This window comes from Grus americana, chromosome 1, assembly GCF_028858705.1.
Source record: "Grus americana isolate bGruAme1 chromosome 1, bGruAme1.mat, whole genome shotgun sequence".
In the NCBI taxonomy this organism is placed as follows: domain Eukaryota; kingdom Metazoa; phylum Chordata; class Aves; order Gruiformes; family Gruidae; genus Grus; species Grus americana.
The window spans coordinates 56736969-56759135 of record NC_072852.1 but is presented as its reverse complement, the minus strand read 5'-3'; the positions used below and the strand labels follow the sequence as shown (position 1 = coordinate 56759135).

The 22167-nt window shown below is 47.4% G+C and overlaps 1 protein-coding gene across 16 annotated transcripts in view; it reads left to right on the top strand.

Annotated features, from left to right (window-relative positions):
- The window catches only part of ZC3H7B (zinc finger CCCH-type containing 7B), a 46798-nt gene that overhangs the window by 10644 nt on the left and 13987 nt on the right, over positions 1-22167 (top strand). For 3 of the 16 annotated variants that reach the window (XM_054829579.1, XM_054829638.1, XM_054829590.1), the window contains exons 6-17: positions 1497-1577; positions 3098-3157; positions 4554-4596; positions 8987-9246; positions 10161-10509; positions 11499-11611; positions 12477-12639; positions 12723-12884; positions 13753-13958; positions 14701-14801; positions 15491-15672; positions 19641-19726. In XM_054829579.1, the coding sequence (XP_054685554.1) occupies positions 1497-1577; positions 3098-3157; positions 4554-4596; positions 8987-9246; positions 10161-10509; positions 11499-11611; positions 12477-12639; positions 12723-12884; positions 13753-13958; positions 14701-14801; positions 15491-15672; positions 19641-19726 (1806 nt within the window). The remainder of the gene's footprint in view (positions 1-1496; positions 1578-3097; positions 3158-4553; positions 4597-8986; positions 9247-10160; positions 10510-11498; positions 11612-12476; positions 12640-12722; positions 12885-13752; positions 13959-14700; positions 14802-15490; positions 15673-19640; positions 19727-22167) is intronic. The other 13 variants (XM_054829727.1, XM_054829685.1, XM_054829695.1 and 10 more) reach the window with 9 other exon arrangements.

Here is a 22167-nt window from a genome sequence, read left to right as displayed (position 1 = left end):
TAGATAAAAATGTGTCATGTTTTACTTACTGATTGCTAAGGCAAGCTGATAAAGCTTTTTATTTCTTGTCGGACATGCAGAGGTGTCCTTGACATCACATGTCATAGTTATTTTTATGTTCACAGGTGTGTAAATTTTTACATTCAGAGGGCACTATCTGCATATACTAGGCCCTAGATATTTTCCTGACAATGCTTTTGTCGAGTGTCCTTTTAGGCCAAATATTGAACAGGAAAACAGACTGCGATTAGATAGATTCTAGTCAGCAGTGGTTGTCTTTGCTAAATTTGGTTCTGATCCATCACAGTAATGCTATTACTAGAAAAACGCATCCACTTCAGCAGGGTAAGTTAACTTTCCTTTATTAGTAGTGTTACAGAAACAGTCTTTGAAAGCCTTGTTAGCAATTAGTTATTCCTTTTGTATAGCTAGTTTCTTTGACTTTGGCAGGGTGACCAGAACACATTAAAGGTGTCGTGTTAGGGGAGTTCCAAAGAACTGTTTCTTAAACAAACCCTTTTATAATAAAACCATGTAATATATGTGTTCATGTAAAGCCATATCTGGCTATATTTCACATTGCAGTTGAGCCCCTTAATTGAATTTATTTTTAACCATATACTTATGTTTACATATCTCCCGTTATTATCATTACAATCGTTGTGGTCTACAAACACTTTATCAAACCTCTCTGTGGCAGGAAAGTTCAGCCTTACAAACTCCATATCGAGTGATCTGCATTCTCTATTCTAAACAATTCAGTCTTCTAAATTAACATATCCCATTGCCTTCTTACCTGATTAACAGAAATCATAAGCCTTCTCTGCATCAAAGGCGAGTCATGCTATCCATCATCTCATCTTGTTTCCATTACACCAGCTACTGAGGCTGTTTAACCAGAGCTGGAGACGGTGAAAATGCCTTGTAGCTAGTAAGTTGGAAACTGAGACTTGGTTTCAGCTTTAAAAACAAACAAGCAAGCAAAACAGGCCAGTGAATACTGCCTGCATATCAAAAGTGATTATTAGCTCTGTGGCTGGCAGAAAGTATACAGGCTGTGCATGCAGGAACGCATGCAGGCTCCTTCTTCCCAGACATGGGGACCTTGTGGAAGTTGTATCAGCCCCCAGCACGGGGCTGCTAGCAGCCAGCCTTGGCAGCTCCTTCAGCCATCTTGCCAGCGGGACTTGTGAACCCTGCTTTCGGAGAGTGGGTGCTTTCTTGGAAGCAGACACTCGATTCTGATTTTCTGCAGCATGGAAACATTGGGGGGGATGTCCTGGTGCAACCTCAGTATCTCAGCAGGACCGAATGACAAGAGCACTTAAGTCTGCATGGACTCTTCTAGGGCTGCCCTGGCAATTGTCCACCTGCTGCTGTCCACAAGTGAGGCTTCTTGGCACAGCCCAGTGTGGATAACCGCATCCCTGTTTATTTCATTGTGCGTGCTGCAAAGGCAAAACTGAAAGTGTCTTGCCAATGTTTTTTCTCCCCAGGATGAAAGCGTCACGCAGCTGGGACAGGAGCTTGCCCAGAAGCTGGGACTGAGGGTTCGAAAAGCATACAAAAGACCTCAGGTATGACTTTTTTTTTCTTAGAGATTATTCTTTTGCCTCTTTCAGATTTACTTTTGCAGAAATGGTAGGTGCTGCTCTGCAGCTATAGACACACGTACCCTGTGATCCCTCTAGCAGGCTGCTGGCAACCTTCTGTCCTGACCCTCTGACTCACTTTGCCTTGATGCATTTCTAACCCCATTGCTGCTCTGTATCTTCCGCCAGTGTGTTTCCTGTGTCCCCAGCTAAGCCAGGCAGAGCTGGGATGGTGCTGCAGGAAAGGCTTCTGATGCACTGGAAGCCTGTGGTTTTGGGAGGAGAGGGACATGTGGCCTGATCCCAAAGGAGGTTTTGCATCACAGTCCTTTCCCTGTTATAGGATGAGAAGGGTGGGATCCTCTGCTGCATCAGAGGCATATCTGGTTTTGTAGTGCAGTGGGTCACGAGGGATTCTTGCCCCATATCTAGGCATACACCTTCTTCATGGTGGGGGAAAGCTTGTGCTTTGGGAAAATGACAAGTACATGTCTGGTCAGATGCTAGGAATGAACGCAGCAAAAAAGCAAGTCGTGGGTCCAATAAATTGACCCCAGTGTCTGAATCCATAACTGGCTCTACAAGACAGTGCTGGAGTACTGTTGGTACTTAAACGTATACCCTGGGATGGAGCTAGAGGGCGTTAGGCCACTGCTAGCACTCTTCGATAAAGCTGCCTTGATCACGTAAAATCCCAGGATGCAATTTCATTAGCTGGTAGTCGAAGCTTACGTTCGCATCCTCAGCCCTGTGTACCGTGGCATGTTAAACAGCCAGTATGTTCCACCTACAGAGGGGCACCTTTGAAGAATGCAGTGAAGTGATTGGTGGGCATCCAATTTGCAGAGAGCTTTTGGAGTAAATTTGGCTGTAGAATCTTGTGGGCTGTAGCACCTGACATGGGTGATTTGCCTACTCCCCAAAAATCCCTTGGCATTGTAGCAGCTCTCAACCCTCTGAAATGATTTTGTCTCAAAGAAAGGGAAGTTTTACACAGAAATATTTTTTTGTAGCTGCTCACTGTGTTGGCCTTGCCACCTTTATGCTGCTGTCATGTTACTCAGCTGTGACGGGCTTAAACCACCTGTATGTTAGAAAAATAAAAATTAAAAACTCCAAAATGCTTTTTATTATTTGAAATGTAGTGATCCGTATTTTGATAATACCTTGCTGTCTCTTGTGTTGACTTCCAGCTTTCATTCCAGTGCTGTTATGCCTTCCCAAATTTCTTAATGAAAAGACAAAAAACATGTGCCTCAGAGAAGTCATTTGCTTTCTGATTGTGTGTTGGATGTTGGGTGTTTTGCACTGAGGTGTCCAGAACAAATATATGTCCCTTTCAGTGTTCAGAAAACTGTACCCTTCTGTCATAGTGGTAATGCCTTTTGGGGTGGCTTTTATTTTATGGGCAGTGTCTGGAAGGAAACCATATTGTAACCCAGCTTTACCTAGTTTACAAGCATTCATGGGCTGTCTCTGTTCTAAGACCTCTCTCTTCCTTACAGCAGGAATTGGAAACATTCTCACTGCTCAGTAATGGCACGTCAATCAATTTGTCAAACCAGGTAGAGTTTGCATCCTGTGGTTCTTACTGTTCATGGATTGTGCTATTAGAATGCTTCACAGTTTTGTTTACAGGCAAATTTATAGCTGTCTTTTAGGATTTAAATGTATTTATTAGTGTTTTCCACTTTTAAGGAATATTGCCAAGGAAATTAATTTCTTTGAAAATATTTCTAGTGACAACATTTTTGATGTCAGTAATTAGATCACTAAAGATGGTTATTTTTCTTAGTTATTGTGAACGTTTGCTTTCTCTTGCATTTTAAATAAGTTTCAGTTTACAAGTTTTTACATAGTTAGGGCAACACTAAATCAAAGGTGCAACTGCTGAAGAAACATACAGAACCAAGTCGCGATGTACTGAGCAAAGTACATACACAGTTTATGTATTCTTTCTATTGTCCCGTCACCTGGGAGATCCAGCTTGGGCAGAGCACTGTACAAATACTAAGCTAAAATATAAGAAATTGGTGATTTCCTTGTTCCACCACTGGCCAAAAAAACCCAACCCCAAACACTTGCTGGTTGTACGGGCTATTTGGTACTTCACACTACTCCTTAAAGCAAACAAACTGTAAAACCATAAAAATTGACATTTTGTACAAGATGGGGTACTAAAGAATTAGTTTACCTCCCACCATTCAGTGACTTGCCTTCACATCTTTCTAGACAGCCAGTTGGCTTTCTTTAATAGTTGTGCCTGGTTTTTCATTGTAAAATCTTTCCTTTTGCAAGAAATGAAAATAGTGCAAAAACTAGAAGTTGCAAAAACTATTGCAGTAGATGCAGTATCTCAAAAGTAATTCTTGTGCCTTTTTAAGTTTAAGCTGAAGGCACACGTACTTACCTCTGTTTATGTTTCTGTAAAATATGGACTCATTTTATTCCTTGCCTGGAGCTCCAAGTCAGCAGTTGTCTTGGCGGAAACCTTTTCCTGTTTTGAGTTTTCTGTAAAAGTTTGTGGTTGTTAGATTGCAAAATATGTGAACTAAGAAAAGGAACGTTGTGTAAGATCAGGCTAATCAGATCTCACACTGCATGGGGCTGACCGATTGATGTGTCCTGGGACTTGGGAAACAGCGTTCTCATCCACACATGAAAAACCCTATTCTGTGTACAGATTTACTCACATGGTTGCATATTATGCAGGGCTGGTATTCCTTTGCAGCAACAGAGTTTGTCCACTGCTGGAGGTAAAAATGAATAGGCTCTTTGGATTAATGGCCTCTTAAGTTCATTGGGTTTACTACTATTGCACTGAAAGAGGCCATAAAGGAAAAGAAAGGGCCAGATACATTTAGGGGTAGTAAAGGGTCTCATCTGTGAAGTGTGAATATCTTTTTAAGGATTAATTTCTGGTGATATTTTTCTCTACCCTTTCCTACACCCTCTTTGCAGTCCACTTCCAATGGATTGGGTTCGATAGATGACATCGAAACAGGTAAAGACATTTCTCTTCTCTGATTTTTCATAGAATCATAGAATGGTTTGGGTTGGAAGGGACCTCAAAGACCATCTAGTCCCAACCCCCCTGCCCTGGGCAGGGACACCCTCCTTTAGACCAGGTTGCCCAAAGCCCCATCCAACCTGGCCTTGAACACTTCCAGGGAGGGGGCCTCCACAACCTCTCTGGGCAACCTGTTCCAGTGCCTCACCACCCTCACAGTGAAGAATTTCTAACATCTAACCTAAATCGACCCTCCTTCAGCTTAAACCCATTACCCCTTGTGTCCTATCACTACACTCCCTGATAAACAGTCCCTCTCCAGATTTCTTGTAGGCCCCCTTCAGGTACTGGAAGGCTTCCGTAAGGTATCTGAGCAGGCTGGCAGGCCTGAGAGGTTCATCATCTTAATTTGTGTCTCTTCTGCACACTCCTGGCTTTGGTAACTAGGAGGAGGAAAAGCTGGTGGGAAGCAGGAGTGTTTTTTCCTGCAAAAAAGCTTTTTGTTCAGGTCCAGTGAGGGACATGTCTGGGAATTAAAACAGTCTGCTGAGGTACACAGCTCTCTCCAGTTATGCTTTCATAAAGTTGGGCTTGGCAAAGCTTCTGAAACTCTGTTCCCAGCCAAAACAGTCCAGATAAAGTGAAGTTAAGGTTGTAGGCAGCTGTTTGTGCTCTGAGAGCGTATGGTCCTCCAAGATGTTGAGGTGGAGGAAATGAAAACAAAGGGATTTGGGAGAGACCCCGGGAGAGCTGTGTTCAGGGTTAGGCACTCAGGAGGAGCAGAAGGAGGGCTACGGGGTTGCTTTTCTCGTGCTGGGAAACAAGTGACCTTAACTCTGCCCCTATAGAACGCTTGCTACATGCTTTGCCCTTTGTTGTGTGCTGGAGCGTTGAACTCTGTGCCTCTGAATACATCAGTCTTTGTTCCTTTGAAAGGTAGCTCTGTGTGTGACTGCAGGTAGCAGTTGCTCTTTTTCTAGAAAGAAACTAAGTTCATTATTAGGGTGCTTTGGTGTCTATTTTGGAAAACATGTTAGTTCTCTGTTGAATGCCAGTCCAGTAACTGAATGCTATGTGCAATTATAAGACCTAGTTCTGTGAATTAATAAGAGTTTTTCACATTATCTTGCTGTGTTAAAATGAACTGGATTCCTACTGCAGAATAAAGAGTGACTACATCCGGTAACCTCTTTATCTAATCAGGATTTGGTGTAAGAGCAGCATGCCACTTTTGCTGCAGTTCAGGCAGAGAGAACCTTTACTGCTAGGAAATCTTTTCAAAAGCACTGAAATTACATGTTACCCTATCTCCCTGAGACAGGATGCCACCAGGATGACTGTGAGTTCTGGGTACCTCGACAGTTTCAGATTCAAAGCTTTTTTAGCAAGTTTTTGTTGTTGTTGTTGTTGTTGTTGCTTTGGTTTGTTTTTAAGATGCAAACTCCTGAAGCTCTTTCCCCCATGCTTTACTTGAAGTCATCTGATTAACTCAGCCCTGCCTTGCACAGATCATGGCTCAGATCTGGCTCAGCATGGCCTTTGGCCAGCTAATGCACTAGGGAACCGCTGCTGGTTTGGAAAGCGGAGCTATAAACAGGGCTTTTAAAAGTGCTCTGGGACAGGCAAATCTATGGCCAGAGAAGCTACCAGGTGGGGGGCATGGTATGAGAGACTTGGTTTGGGGAAGCGGATGGACAAGACCCTGACTGAGCTTGTAATAGTAATAGGTGGGGCTCAGTGTCATGGCAGTGGCAGAAATCAGAGGGAGGCAGGTGCGTGCCGGTGATCTGCTCATTGAAGAAGGCTGGTTTATTTTTTTAAGATGGAGCAAACATTAGGTGAATGCAGGAGGCGCATGAGCTTTCTGGAAGGGGAGTATGTGAGATGTGGGTATGGTGGCTGGTGAGAGAGATCAGCAGATGGGGTATCCTGAGGAAAGTGGGAATGGGAAAGGAGGGGTAGGGGAAAAGACTGGACAGAGGGTAGTGGGAGGAAGTGGTTGAAGGAATGACGGGGTGGTCAGGGAGAGGGGAGCAGACATCTCCCTTCTGCTTCTTGCAAGTGGAACCTGTTGATCCCTGCTCTTCTTACCCTTCACATGCACTGAGCCATGGCAGGTCCCGTATCCTTTTCTGTCTTTTGGTCATGCGTTCAGCTTTCAGGGTTTTTGGGCCTCTTAGGGTGTGTGAGGGCCTTTTTCCCCAGCTTCCCAATCTGAGTGGGAACCAGAGGGCCTCGTTCATTCTTCAGAGACGGTCCAAACTTCTGGATCCTTTGGGGCCCTGTCATTGCAAACCCTTTTGCTCCCCCCCTGCGTGTGTCCCCATCCCTTCCGGCATGTCCTGAACTTTTTGTTGGCCCCTGGAGGGATCTTGACAGTACTCCAGATTCAAACATCTGAAAAATGGGAAGGCACAAGCCGTCCCTTTGTACTGAGGGAAATCTGGCCAAGCTACCAGTGATGAGGCCAGCACTGAGGGAAGCTGGATGGCTGGCTCCTGAGTGCGGCTGGGGGTCCAGCGCCAAAGGGAGATGAGCTGAGAGAAGTCATTGCAAAGGGGGCATGGGGTTGGAGCTGAGCCTGATCTGAGGGGCAGCTGCAAAACTAAGGATGTTTACAGCTTCCTTTGAGCCACTACTTGTGGGGAATGTGTTCAGCTGCAGCAGTGAAAACGTGTGTTGGATCCCACAAGGTACAACATGCGCTTTCCTTTGATCGCCTGCATGAAGTTGTGGAGAGGGACCTGTGTCTGTCCCTTGCCGCTTCCCCCTGCTTTCCCTGCCTTTTGTCACAGCTTGTCTTCTAGTGCCTTGCACAGCAACCTCGGCTGTGGTCCATCCATGTGGACCACTCACAACAAATGCAAGAGGAAAGGTTGCAGGGGATGGTGGTGTGCTCCTGATGGGGTTAGAGATAAGGGGGCCTACGTGTGTGTGTCATCTCTGCTGTTGTTTTGTTCAGGACTTGGGGGTTTGCAGGAATTGCTGATTTGCTGAGCCCTCTGAGAAGGGCACCAACACAGTCCTCGGTCAGTGAACATGCAGCGTAGAGGACAGCAACATGGCTCACTCCCCCAGTCCCAGTCAGAACGGGATGCCTGAGTTCTCTTGGGGGCTGAGTGAGCAGAGCTTATGCAGACAGGATGCGACATTCCTCATTGGATCAAGATTTGTGTCTCGGAAGCTCATCTAGTTTCTTTCCCATTCTTATCAGTCTTTCTAATAAAAGCTATTGTCTCTCCTTCCAAACGTTGCCTTGCTTGTAGCCTTAGGCCATCATAGCTACAGTGCAGCCACTGCTATGTGGATGGGGAAGGTAGCATCTTTGTCTTATTTCTTTTCTTTTATTCCAGGACATCTGCACAGGGGCAGAATTAAGGTAGTTTGGGTGCTTGGTTTGAGAACTGCAAATGTAATGCTGCATTTTCTGAATTTCTAACATTTGAACAACTTTTTTTTTTAACCTTTAATTTTTTTTGAGAATAAAATGCTCTTCTGTGAAGAATATGTGCTTGTAACCTTAACTTCACTTAACAGAGGTTTATATTGCATGATGGGAACATCTTACCTTTTCAGTAATGTACTGGAGAGGCAAGGAAGCCTTAGGGAAAATCAGTGCCTCTCTCCTGCCCTGACCCTGGCTCACACAAGTTCCCAAGGGGATGTTTGCTGCTGAGGTGTTGAGGAGTGTGGGCAGCAACCTCCCACCTATGGACATCAGGAAGTACTCAAGAGCAGGGAATTTACTTGGGTAAAGACAGCTGAGTGAGTCTGATGGGGTTTTTTTGGGGACACATTGTTAGCACAATCTGGTCTGAGCACCCAATCTCTGACTCTCTTTTCTCAGCAGGACCTTGTGTTTTTTATCTTCTGCCATTTAGGATGCCTGAGGTTTTAGAGAGGGTATGCAAGCAAGCAAGCTTTCAGCTGGGATATCGAAGCTCCAAGGAGCAGAGAAGGTGGTGGTCTCTGCCAAATGCATTAGTGAGGAACATTAAAGAAAACACCAGGCAGTGGGTTACAGAGAAATTGCATTATGTGCCCCTGGCCTTTAGTCCTGGCCACAGCAAATTCAGTAACTGCTCTGTCACAGGTTTTGTGTTGTTCCTGGTTACTGTACATGCTTGCCAAATCCTGACAGTCAGTCTGGGCACTGACCCTTAAAGTGTATTTCAGCTGTCGATGAGCCATTGGAGACTGGGAACAAAAATGAAAGGGCAGGAACTTTTCAGGCCAGAGCCCCTTCTCTTGGAAAATTGGCATTCTTGTTTTTTGTGATTTGATGGAGTTGTACAACTTTATTTTTTTTTTGCCAGGGTGTGCTCTGCTTGCCCCCTGCAAGAGGCTCCCCTGGGTGACTGGCTCTGTTTCTCCCTCATCACAGATTGCTCTACAGACCTGCAGTGCCTCCCAGCTCCTGTGGCCACCTCCATGCCTGTGAACGAGGGGCTGGCCCCTTTGCCCTCTGACTCAGACGCAAAGGGCTTGCCTACCTCGCTCCCTGCTGCCAGCTTGCTCCCGTCTCCAGACTGTGTGTCCCTGCCAGTGCCTGAGAGCGTGGAGGACTTCACAGATGGGGACATCATTGGGGAAGAACTGGACTCCCTCCTGGACTCCCTCGCCGAAGGGTCATCATACCCTCTAGTAAGAGTGGGCGCTGCATGGGTCCCCTGATTCTTGTTCCAAAGAGGTCCTTGGAGCATGTGGATATGCATGCTGCCTCTCTTTCTTTCTGTCACTCTTTCATCCTAGCTCTAACTCCGGCAAAACTCATTCATTCCTTCCTTTATTTCCGCAACCAGCTTGTGAGTATCTAAAGAGCCCACCTCCAAGTCTGCTTTGCTGTGTGCAACTTCATGGAACTGCCTCTCAAAAGTACCCAAGATAGCCTTCCCCTGCCATCACTTTCCCCCGGCCTCTGGCATCCATGGAGTTGAAGCAGGCCTGAGGGTAGAAATGAGTGTGCTGAAGCAGGAATGATGGATGTATTTTATACAGTGGGCATGCTCTAATCTCCTTGTATTTTGTGCAGGCTGCATTCAGCCTAAGCTCTTTGAACAGGTCTGGGAGCTGTAGAGACAATCTGTATTCATACTTATGTTGGATTTTAGTTGCTGGTGTTGCTTATGTTATGCGAGCCAACTTGGGTCTGGAAGCAATATAATCATATTCATCCAGGACGCCTCTTGAGCCAAAAAGCTCTGATGAGAGGTGCCATAAGTAATGGTCGTTACCCTGACCTCGGCGCTGTGTGTACTCAGCTGCGCTATTTCTCGACCTGAGCTGGTTTAAGTGCCCAGCGCAGTGCTCTGTCTTGCAGACTGATGAGCTCAGGTAAGCCAACACCCCCTCAGGGACCTCGCTCCAGACTGCATGCAGTGTAGATAGATTAGAAGGTTTGTGGGAAGTCCGCATGGGGATGGAGCTGCCAGGTATCCTTTTGCTTCAGATAATACAGCATGTACTTGAGTGGGAGTCTGTTACTCTCTGTGTTCACTCATTCTCTTCTTCTCGTTCCTAATGTGCTGTTTATCCTCCCCCTTTCTGATTCCCCGAAGTCTCTGGTCCAGGGCACCATTCCTACCAGCCTGCCAACAGAGATGCCCCAGCTGATCCCTGTGTTTCCGGGGGGAACTCCGCTGCTGCCCCCAGTCGTGACAGCCAGCATCCCTGTCTCCACCCCGCTGCCACCTGCCTCCTTTGGCCTGGTGATGGATCCCACCAAGCAGCTCTCCTCCTCCTCTGTCCTGGATGCCTTCGAGGCCCCGCCAGGAGGAAGTGGTGGCTCCACCTTAGATTCGTTGGATTCCCTGGATCTGCTTCCCTATACAGACTCACGGCTCGATGCCCTGGACTCCTTTGGGACAAGCAGAGGGTCACTGGATGCCTTGGATTCCTTTACCATTGGTAGGTGCGGGGCTGATGGGGTTTCATGCTGCTTTACCTGTGAATGCATGCCAAAATTATTTCCTTTGGTGCTGAGGACATCTGTCATATAGGTCTGTCTGCCGATGCTGCAGAACAGGAGTATAAATGTAGAAGAGGGCAGGGAGTTGTCTTGGACAGAACAACTGAATATGTATAACTCAGGAGTAATGAGAAAGTCTATAGGTATGTAATCCCAGATAACCAGTATGTGCATGGTGTGACATCTCAAGAAGAAAAAGGGACACAAAGGTGCATAATGATGAGTGATGAGATTTAAAGCTGGCTTGGTGTCCAGAACACCTCCCTTGGCACAATTTGCTAGACTATAACATGACTCCTCTACCCTCCCCAATGACTCTGACATTTTGGACTGAATTAGCAAAATCCTGGTGATTGTTTTAGATGATACAGGACCTTGTTGCACTGGGCAGAATGGTAGAGGCCAAGGTGGGTTTCTCCCATCTCTGGATTCAGGGCAGTGAGTGTCCTGTTGCATGGCACACTGTGTTCTCATGTCACAAGGAGCAAAGCTGTGGAGGATAGTGAGCAAAGAGTAAATCCCCTCCTGTCCCAGGAGGGAAGGCCAGCTTCTTCTCGGCTAATTTGTCCCCAGTATTGCAGTTTGTTGGCAGCAAAAGTATTTTGAGAAAAGCAGAGATTGGCCAGTCAGCACTTCAACACTCAGATTCACCTCAGCATTGGGCTGCCTTGGAGTTGCCACCTTGGGAATGCCAGCGCTCAGCAGCATAGACTTGGGTTCAGTAGGGATTGGGGGACAGGAAGGCCTTTCCTGGAGTTTTTCCAAGACTTAGACAGGTGGCTTGGGGAAAAAGTACTAAAATGTTATGAAATAAATAAAGCAAATGGATTTAATAAGCATTTGTTGGTCTTTTTGTGAGCAGAACTGCCTCTGAAAGTGAAATGATTGTTTTTGTTTTGTGGGGGTCTTTTCCCCTTCTTTTGCCCAGAAGAAACTAGCCCTCAGGAACTGCGACACCCACCTGGCAGCCAAAAACCATCCCCCGTGGTGAGTGAGCCGCTCCCCCATGCTGATGTCCCAAGGTGCTCTGGAGCCAAGGTAGTAGTGACTTGGGTGATGTAGGTAATTTGGGCCCCTTTTCTTAACCTGCCCCAGTGAATGTTGCCTCCCATGTTGCGGCAAGGCAGGTAAAGATTTCCCCAGAGTCAGTCGGAAGACGTTTGTTCCATCTTCATTTTTATCTGCAGCTCTGCATATTGCCAAGGTAAACATGGCGTGCCCTTAGGTTGTAAGGTTGACGGGATCACGGAGGCCGGTGATATCTGACAGCCACATAACACCAAAGGATGGGGCAGAGTAAGCCAACTTTGTCTTCAGACTACTGAGGTTCTTTGGTCCTCTCTGCCCCTGTCAGGAGGCTTTTCCACACACTATTCTGCCCCTGTCCCATGTCTCCAGTCTTGGAGAAAAGGAGGAGGGTTATCTATGGTTAGCAAGCTTGGGACAAGAATTATTCTTAAGTTCCTGCCATCTGCTAGCCCTGTTAACATCAATGTGAAGCAAAGTCTCTGTCCTCAAATTAATCTGCTCCCTGAAGACTCACTGATAAGTGGTTTGTTTTTCTCCCAGGTTGGGATACGGTTGATTTGAGTGTCTTCCAATGCAGAGTTGGCTGTGATGGAAGGAATGGCAAGGAGTGAGGGCGGCATTTGGTTGTGTGGCTCACGATAGAAAACTGAGGTCCCTTACCAAGAGCCCATCTTTGAAGTGAACATACCACACTGTTTGTTATATTTTTAAAAGTTGCACACAGCTCTTTTGGAAATGTAATTTCAGATGTGAACATTTTGATGAGAGAGAAAACAAGAAAGGTTTTTGAGAGACTGGAATGGGGCAGGGGCTTAGAGAGGTTTCTTACCCATGTGGTTGCAGAGCTGAAAAGAGAGGTACGTGTGTTTCCACTCAGGTCAGCCTTGGTGGAGTGAGTCACCCAGCTGTGCCCAAGGTCACCGAGCACCTCCTGTCCCAGCCGGAACCAGTAATGCCCAACACAGCCCTGCTGGTGAAGAACCCCCTGGCATCTACTCACGTCTTCAAACAAGCCTGTCATATCTGCTACCCCAAAACAGGTGATGCATTTGCTCTGCCACTCAGAGCGCTGGCCTGGGCTAGGGTCTGCCTTACCCCAGGCTGATGGGGTTCTTTCCTGCAGGGCCCAAGGCTGGCGACTACACCTATCGGGAAGGCTTGGAGCACAAGTGCAAGCGGGACATCCTGCTGGGCAGGCTGAAGAACTCAGAAGACAAGACCTGGAAGAGGATCCGTCCTCGCCCAACCAAAACCAACTTTGTAGGATCCTATTACCTGTGCAAAGGTGATCTGGAGGGGAGAAGGCTGTTGGTGGCTGGGAAGGGGCTGTTCGATGTGTGCCAGGGGAGTTTGGGAGGAGGCTTCCAGTTGGTATCACCTGCTGTCTTTGGGATCTTCCTGTCCCATCAGTAGCCCATGGACCAGGAGGCCTGTTACAATGAAAGGCAGTGACCTCCCATGCTGTGGAGAGGAGGCAGCTTTTGAAGTGGGGGAGCCATAGAAGAGTTGCAAAGGCACAGTGAGGTGCTGCGCACCGCCAAGGGCTCAGAGCTGCCCTGTTGATGTGGGCTTTGCTGAGAACCTACCTCCTCTACGTGTGCCTGCATTAGTCCCACTCCACCCAGCAGCTCTATGGTAGGGCTGTGCTTCTGCCTAGTGAAAAGCGCTCTCTGCCTGCTCCTTTGCTCCAGCCCATCCTCCGTACATGCAGGCAATGTGACTGGACTTGTCCCTCAGGCAGTGTCATTACAAAGTACCTAATGAGGTGGGGAGATTGCAAGAGCCAAGATAATAGGGCGCCTTAGTGCTGGGCTGCTAGAACTTAATCTGGATTGGCTTTAAAAGGGCTTGGTTAAATTGTGGTCTGTCCCTCACCAGGCACTGAATTAAAGCAGGCCTCCGCTTTGAGACGGTTTCCACAACAGATGGCATTACTTGAGATTGTCACCATTCAGTAGTTTGCATTAACTTTCCCGAATGTCTTGATGTAGACAAACTTGGGGGGAGATGTCTTTTCTTTTTTCTTTAACTCTGTGTTTTCTTGCTTTCAGCTCCTTGTGAGGTGTGGGCAGTGGGAGGAGACGAGAGAGAGTTTAGTTTCTGACTGGGCCGCCCTCCCTGTGTGGTGGTGTGTGCTGTTTGTTGCTTTGTAGATATGCTTAACAAGCAGGACTGTAAGTACGGGGATAACTGCACCTTCGCGTACCACCAGGAAGAGATCGACGTGTGGACGGAGGAGAGGAAGGGGACCCTCAACCGTGACCTCCTCTTTGACCCGCTAGGTGGGATCAAGCAGAGCAGCCTCACCATTGCCAAGCTCCTCAAGGAACATCAGGGCATCTTCACCTTCCTCTGTGAGGTACAGAGCTGGTGGGAGGGAGCAGGCACCCTTCATCATCTCCTCAGTATGTATCTGGACCATTGATATGTCCCAGCCAGTGCCCTGCTCCCAGAAGGGCAGTGAGCAGTGGATACAGCTGTGTAGGAGAAAGGAGAGGTAGTTTTCCTCCTTAGCCCTGCAGCTGAACCAGGTGCACACAGCCTCATGGGACCACCTGTCTCTTCCTCTGTCTTGAGGTGTTGCTTTGAATTGTAATTTAGCTCCAGCTACTTTAGAAATCAGAACCCCGTAATGCAATAAATTCCCCCTTGATGTCTGTGCTGAGCCACTGAGTTGGTCAGTTACGGATTGGCTCATACCATCTTGATGATCTACAGCAGAGAGTTCCCCACGCTGGCAGCAGTACATGTAAAGGGACATGTTCTTTGCTGTGAACTGGCTATTCTTTTATTTCTCCCCATCGTTTCCCTCTTGTTCTTGCTCTCTTGGCTAACTGGGAAAGAATATGTGGCTCTGACCAAAATTTTTCCAACCACAATGGAAAATACTGTTGAGAATAAGCCAAAAAATGTTGTCCAGAAGCTTTTCCAAAAATTCGCTTGCTTTATTTTAAAGCCCTACCACAAAGTTTTCACCAGTCGTCTTCTAACTTTGAACATTAGAATAGGCTGGCTCTGGTTCTTCTTCCCTTTCCAAGTGAAGTGGCTTTGGTTCACTTCTCTCTAAGATTTTCCCAGCCTACTAATTCTTCTCTTCTCAGATTTGCTTTGACAGCAAACCCCGGATTATCAGCAAAGGGACCAAGGACACGCCATCTGTCTGCTCCAACCTTTCTGCCAAACACAGTTTCCATGACAACAAGTGAGTGAACATTTTTTGTGCTGATGGGAGCAATCACTCACAAGTCCAGCCAGTTTAATTCCAGGGCCCTGGTCGTTTTCTGTATTTCCTCCCCGTGAGTTCCAGTCATAGGGCAGCGCAAAGCATGATAAATAGCACTGTGTGCTTCACCCTGCGTGTTTGCTCCTGGTACTGAGGGATTTCAGGCATCAGCAAAGCCCTTTGGAGTCAGCCTAAGTTTTCCATTGACTTAATTTGTCTTTCATTTTGGCCTTTACATAAAGGTCAAACCAAAGATTCTGTAGCTCAGGATCCTGCCTCTGACTGGCTGGTAATGAATGTTTAGGAAAACAAATATAAGAAACATGTCAAGTACACAGTAATACAACCCCTTCTGGTTCCTGGCAGCCTGAGACTTAGGGACTTGCTGAGCCAGAAGAGTTGGTATCTTTGCTGCAAATTTGGAAATGTGTCTGACGTCTGAACTTAAGCAGAGTGTCACCCATGGGCTGAGGAGATTGAAAATACCTACCTAGGGTTGATAGGGTGGGAGGGCAGGGGTTTGGTTTTCCCAGTGGGAGTCTGCCTCTCCCAGAGTTGATTTTCTGTGTCCTTTGCCTGCCCAGTCAAATGTGTGAAAGTCACATGTAAGGAGGAGGGGGTGAAGATTTGATCCTGTGGTGCTTCATATTTCTCTGGACTGGCTGCAGGTGTCTGGTCCACATCGTGCGTTCCACCTCCCTGAAATATTCCAAGATCCGCCAGTTCCAGGAGCACTTCCAGTTCGACGTGTGCCGACATGAGGTGCGTTATGGCTGCCTGCGCGAGGACAGCTGCCACTTTGCTCATAGTTTCATCGAGCTCAAGGTCTGGCTGCTGCAGCAATATTCAGGTGAGTGTGACTTGGTGCGGGGCTGGTGATGTGTACACCCGAGTTTCCTCCAGTGTGTACCTGGGGCCAGTTGAGAGGGGAAGAGGATGATTTGGGACTACTGAGTTGTCGCTCGCTTGTGCCTATACTTTGTCTCCTCAGGGACACAGAAAAGAGGGCCAAGGTGTTCTGGGAGATGATTTGGCCCTTGTTCCTTTACAGGTTGCTACTGTAATTTGCAGACCAGGAAGCCTTTCCCTTAGGACCAGCTGCATAAGTTGAAATTAGGTAGGGTTGAATCCCCAGAGGTGTTTTGGTGCTTAAATCCTGTCCTAGACCCTAAATAGCAATTAGGCCCCTGAATGAGCATCTGGTGCAGTGAGAATGGCAGCATGCACAGGTGACAAAGCAGTTGTATAAAGGAAGACTGTGCATCTCCAGTTTCTCTGAACAAATTAATCACAGAATGGTTTGGGTTGGAAGGGACCTTAAAGGTCATCTAGTTCCAACCCCCTTGCCATGGGCAGGGACACCCTCCACTAGACCAGGTTGCCCAAAGCCCCATCCAACCTGGCCTTGAACACCTCCAGGGACGGGGCCTCCACAACTGTTCTGGGCAACCTGTTCCAGTGCCTCACCACCCTCACAGTGAAGAAATTCACCAGCTGTGGGAAATGACAAGATATTGATTTTTTTCCCTAAAAGGCTTTGATGACATACCTCTGAAGAAGCTGTTACAGAATTATGTTTAGGTCACTCATATAATGACACTGCCACATCTGGCACTTTCAGTCCTCTCTCTCTCTCTGACATGCTGGAGGGTTTCTCTTGGTGCTCTTCTGTTAACCAAGTAGATGCTGGTCCACCCACAATGCTGCCTGTATCTTTTTTACTGCAGGGTCTTGTTCAGTGCAGGACCCAGCCCAGTAATGGGAGTCCTTCAGAGAGGAAACATGTTATGGATGTTTCTCACCATTTTTTGATGTAATTGGGGGCAACTTCTTTAATTTACTGTTCCAGTGCCTGTCACTGTAGTTCAGTGCAGTCCTCAGCCCTGGTGTGGCTCATAAGGGACAGTGATGAACAAGTGGCAAATGCCATCTTTTATTCTTCCCGTTTGGCCTCACTTGCTTGTGGCCACAGGAAATGAAAAATTTACACCACCAGAGTTTCTAAGACAGCATGTTGCCTGTGAGCTGTAGGCCACCATTGCTGCCCTACATGGTTATGGTACTGCCTGTAGTACTCTGGGCACTCTAATATTAAAGCACCTTGCCCTTTTCCCAACCCTATGGTTGTTGGGGGTGGTTTTTGGTGTATTTTTTTTTTAAAGTTTCTTTGCTCCCTCCTTTGCTCCCTATTCCTTCCTCTTCAGCCTGTAGAAGAAATGGTTAGATTGATTTTTGCTTCTTGCCTTCTTTACTTGAAGAAGTGATTTCCAAAGGGGAAGCTGAGGAGATCAAACAAGCCATGAGTTTAGCTGCAGAGGTGGTCAGTAAGCCTTGTGTTTATTCCCATCTTTTCCAACAATGGGAGAGCCATCATCTTTTTGGTTTTGTTGGGGGTTTTGTGGTCTTTTTCTGCAGGGCTGTATATATGAGCCTGCTTTCCTTGTGAGTTTGCCTTCCTGGAGTGGTAGTTTATTACCTCTCTTAAGTGTAGCCCTCATTAAGGAAACAGAGATGAAAGATAGTTGTTGCCATTCTTCTGGGAATGCTTTATCTTTGAAGCAGAGAGCTTGATTTGGGCACCATTTGCTCTGCAAGAATAGAAAGGGGGCATTGTTCATAGTAGCTTGCATTTGAAACTAGTGGGCTGTTGCATTTCACAGCTGTTTGAACTTTTACAGAGTTTGTGGCTTTGTTCATGGGGATAAAGGATTGTAATAGTGGAGTAAAGGTTCCCAAGATCTGAAAATGTGGACAGACAGGGCTGGTTTCTTCTTCACTGTGGCTTTTCACAGGCATATCTAGCTATCTTCTTCCATCAGTGGAAATCACAGTGTCTTTGTCCTCACTAACGATGTTGCAAAAGAGCTGAAATGTTGTAAGTAATCAACACATGGGCCTTTTGGTTACCAGATCATCTCTTTGGTACAGTTCAGTGCTTTGCAGAACTGGTGTATTGGAAAACATCCTTCCGTATTTGGGTTTGTTGGGTTTTTTCCCAACCACCTCATTTCTAGACTGTATTGTTGAGTTATATCAGATTTCTGGGGCTGGGAGAAGGCAATCACTTCCTAAGAACTTTATTTGAAATTCAGTCTTGACAAGAGCTGTATATGCTTCTTCTGTTGGTTCTGCACCCCCAGGATCACAGTGGAGAAGATGGAGGTTGCTTTGGCCCTTGTTCTGCTAGGCCCAGTGTAGCATGATAACTCTTTGCTGTGGTTTTCCCAGCTTTGTAGTTTTCATCCCCAAAGCATGGATCAGTGTTGTGTCCAGCCCTGGAATACTTGGACACGGAAGAAGGAGTTGCAGTTTTTCTAACAGTTTCTTTTGGAATTAATGGTTAAGAAGGAGAAAATCCACAAACAGCTCTGATCTGGGAGTAGTACCAGCTATACAGCAGCTGCCATTTTGGAGGCCTGAGCAAATGTTCTTGAAGAATGGTAAAGTTTTCTGAATTATTTTAATCTTTGTCCAAGCCCAGTATAAACAACAGTATTGTTGCCTGGCAGAGACTTGGACAGCTGAAATCACAGATGGGGAAACTGAGGTCAGGAATGCTGTGACTTACCCAAGTTACACACAGACTAAGCTGAGATGAGAACTTGTGTCTGCTGGCCCTTAAGTTCTGGAACATGCTGCCTCCCAGATCAAAGATCGTGTCCATGTAGCATGCCTGGGGAACACCACACTTCAGTAATAAAAGCTGTAGGCAAAAGCAAAGCAAGCAATTTTGCAACCTGTCTGTGCTGGGGGTGCTGCATCAAGGCCATCCTCAGCACCCCACTTTGAATCAGCTAGCCTTTGTAAGATACTTGCTTCAGTTTGTTTTGGCAGCTATCTCGGGTCTTTATAGCGCTTAACTAACATGAGGGGGGTCGTAACAGAGTCTTCACATTGACCAGACAGTTCCTATTCTTACATACTTTTCTTTTGCTGTTTAATGCTCTGAGAATTGTAGCACCCGTCCAGCTGGTTGGTGCTGGCAGGGGCTGTTCCCTCACCACTTGAGTTGGTCAGGAGCTAATTCCTTAGATAAGGTCTGACCAACCCTTTTTCTTGTTGTCTGATGTTGCATTTTGGATTCCTGAAACCTTGCAGGTCTTTCCTTGCTGGTTACATACTAGCAGCTGTTCCTTGGTTGGTTTTGCATTGTTGATCTTTCCTTGCTGCTTTGGTTGCACTTGGTGTTTGTCTCTGCTGAATTTCAACTTTCCTCTTCGCCTGTTGATTGACTGGTACCCCTCACAACTTGAAGTATGTAACAGGCTAATTAATCCCAGCAGGTATTAGGTGAGACTTCTGGGGTCTTGGAGATGCCAGATGTCTCAGTGGGATATCTGTGAGCTTCCAAGCTAGTGGCAAAATCTCCAACGTACAGTAGATCGACAGTAACAAAGCATTGTCTTCAGGACGTTGGGTAGGATCTGTTGATATGGTGTTGGGGGAGAGCCTTGGTCAAGGTCTTCATCCCTAGTCAAGAATCAGCATCTTGGAGGCAGCATCTGGGTCCTTTGCACACAGCCTGAGCAGAATGCCAGGTCTAAATGAGCCCAAGGGACCGAACTCTTCCCCTTTTGTCTGGCTTGAGTGGGAGTGCTGGAGAGAGGAGCTTCCCTGTCCTGTGCTTGAACGCATTCTGTGGTGGTGTCAGGTCCCCTTACAACCCATGTCCTGACATTACCAGTGGGACTGTTGGGAGCTCTCAGTGACACAGGAGTTCCTGAACCCCAACACAGGATGTCCTGCAACCCCTCCCTCCCTCTTGCTCCTTTGTTGGCTGAAGCAGGGTAGCTCAGTCCGGTCTCCTTTTGTTCCCAGGAATGACCCACGAAGATATCGTGCAGGAATCTAAGAAGTACTGGCAGCAGATGGAGGCACATGCCAGCAAACCAGCCAACAGCATGGTAAGTAAGGTGCATCTTACAGGGCTTGCAGACAGGTTTTTTTCCCAGCTGTTCCAGCACTTTTTCTCTCTTTTCGTCCCACTGCCGTGCCTGACCGGTCCCAGGCAGACCAGGCTGGCCATCGAGGAGGAGGACAGCTAAGAGCTTTCCTGTTCGCAGTGCTAGCGATGAGTTTTGCGCCTTGTTTTGCAGGGTTGTGTCTGATCTGTTCATTGCTGCCTCTAGAGCAGGGAGGGCAATGTGCAGAGAATGGTGCTGTGTGTGACACCTTGCTCGTGAAATGGGGGACAATGTCCAGACAGAGTGGGGATCAAAGGGGTCCTGCTGCCCTTTAGTGGCCAAGGGATGATACGGCAGTTTGAAGGACTCCCTAAGAAATGACTCATGACCCACAGGACTGCTCTAAATGCAGGAGTGGGTGGAACTTGCAGCTCAGGTGCTGTTGAGGCCAGGCAGAGATCTTAGTGGCGCTTTGCCAGGAGGAGGCTGTGAGCTTTGCCTCTCTTTGTGCCACCAGTCTCTCAGTGTGGGAGAAGGTGCCTCTGGCTGCACCCTCCAGCACTGCCGAGAGCTTTCTCTGGAGAGGTATGTTATAAGCAAAGGGCACCTCTTCCTCTGCTTTCTTCCAACCTGTTGGCTATGGGTAGTGCTGTCTTATCCTTTTTTCCCCAAGGGGATGTTCTGTAGTGTAGAAGCAGAGCCCACCCGGTGAGGATGCTTCCCAGCCCAGCCCTGAGGTTGAACTAAAGCAGTTTTGAGTTTTTTGTTCTTTAATTACTTTCAGAAGATAATGTCTGATGAGATGAGAAACTTCATGCCTCCTAGTAAGCTCCCAGGTGTAGGAGCAATTCTCTCTCCTGCAAGATGGTAGGGAAGGTGTTGTGAATCCTTTTTGTTCCCACTTGAGAGCTTGCTTTCCCCTTGTGGAGGCCTGAGCCCTTGGCCTGTGCCTTACTGTCAGGGCAAGGGTGCTTCACCTTTGTCTGGGACCTCTCACCCAGGAGTCCCTCTGCAGAGACCAGCACTGAGTACAGCCTGTGAGCACCCTGTGGAGGAGGTGTTTTATAGGAATGGGATCTGAGTCACCCCCGTGGTGTGTAGCAGCTTTTTTTTGGCTAGGTTACGGCCCAGCAAAAGTGTTCTGAAGTCTGTAGGGCACTGATGCTGGGGAAGAGCAGGTTTGTTGGGCATGGGTTAGCCCAGGAGGAAAGATGCAGGTGACTGCACTGATGCTTGCAGGGAGCTGTGTCCACATAATGTACTGGTTATGCTGCATGAGGTGGAGTCTTCTTTGAGGAGAAGCTCAGCAACATACCTGTGTGGCCTGTTCTACTGTTCTGGTCTGAAATGGTTGGGGGAGAGGAATGGGAAGCAGCAGTCTAGAGTAACCAAGGCCATCTGACTTGCTTAAGGAGTATGTTCTAGCCTCTCAGGAAGCTGAGAGGACAAGTTTCTACAGCCTGTATTATATGAGAAGTGAGCCTGGATGATCTGAGTGGTCCCTGCAGACAGAGCTGGCTATGATCTCTTTCTGCCTGGTGTGGGAACAGAGGCAGCTGCCTGCATCTCCACAGTGGAGGAAACTAAGTGTGAATTTGCAGGGGTTTGTGACGGTAGTTGGATTTATATCAGCAATCCTTGCCCCATGGAGGGTGAAGTCTAGTGACTGGTTCTGTTCTGCCTGCTGTGGATCTGCCTGCATTTTCCAGAAAGCTCTGTCTTGCCGTTCTCTGTGCATCATCTAGGAATAAAAAAGATAGATGGACGGCTGTTGACCTGTAAACCTCGCAGCTTCAAATTCACCTTTGTCTGGAGCTGCTGCTGTTGGACAAACAAGTTGTTCAGCAGGTATGGTCAGAGCATGTCCTCTGAAGCACGTGGGATCTGGATGCTGAGTGAAGGTTTCATTTCTGGCTGTTGGGCCTCGCAGGGGGCAGAGGATCAGGAGGAGAAATGCCAGTGCCTGCTACATCAGCTGCCAGGGGATGGGCAGAAACCTACAGTTTCTGGGCCCTGTGGGCAGTGTTAGGGCTGATGGCCAATGTCAATGTCTGGTTGCACCCCACAAATGCCTGTCAGAGCTGAACTGCACCCTCCACCTTTCCAGGGCATTGGTTTGCGCGGAGGTGAAGCAGCAGCCATGTTGGTACAGTCAGAAAGAGCCTACCAGCAGCACCATCAGTTGTAAGGATTGGCAGCCTGGCACTGGCACTGTGCAGGGAGACAGCGTCAAGTTGGTCAGGCGCATATGTTTCCAATAGCAAACCATGGCTTTGGCATCAGCATGTACTCAGCCAGAGGGCTGTGCTCCGGGATGAGACAGTGGCTTGCTGCTGAAGACCCTGCGGGCAGGACCGACATATCTGCTGAGGGATGTTTACTTTTGCCGTTATTTTCTCCTGTCCAAGCAGACTAACGTGACTCAGAGTTTTCTCAGTGTC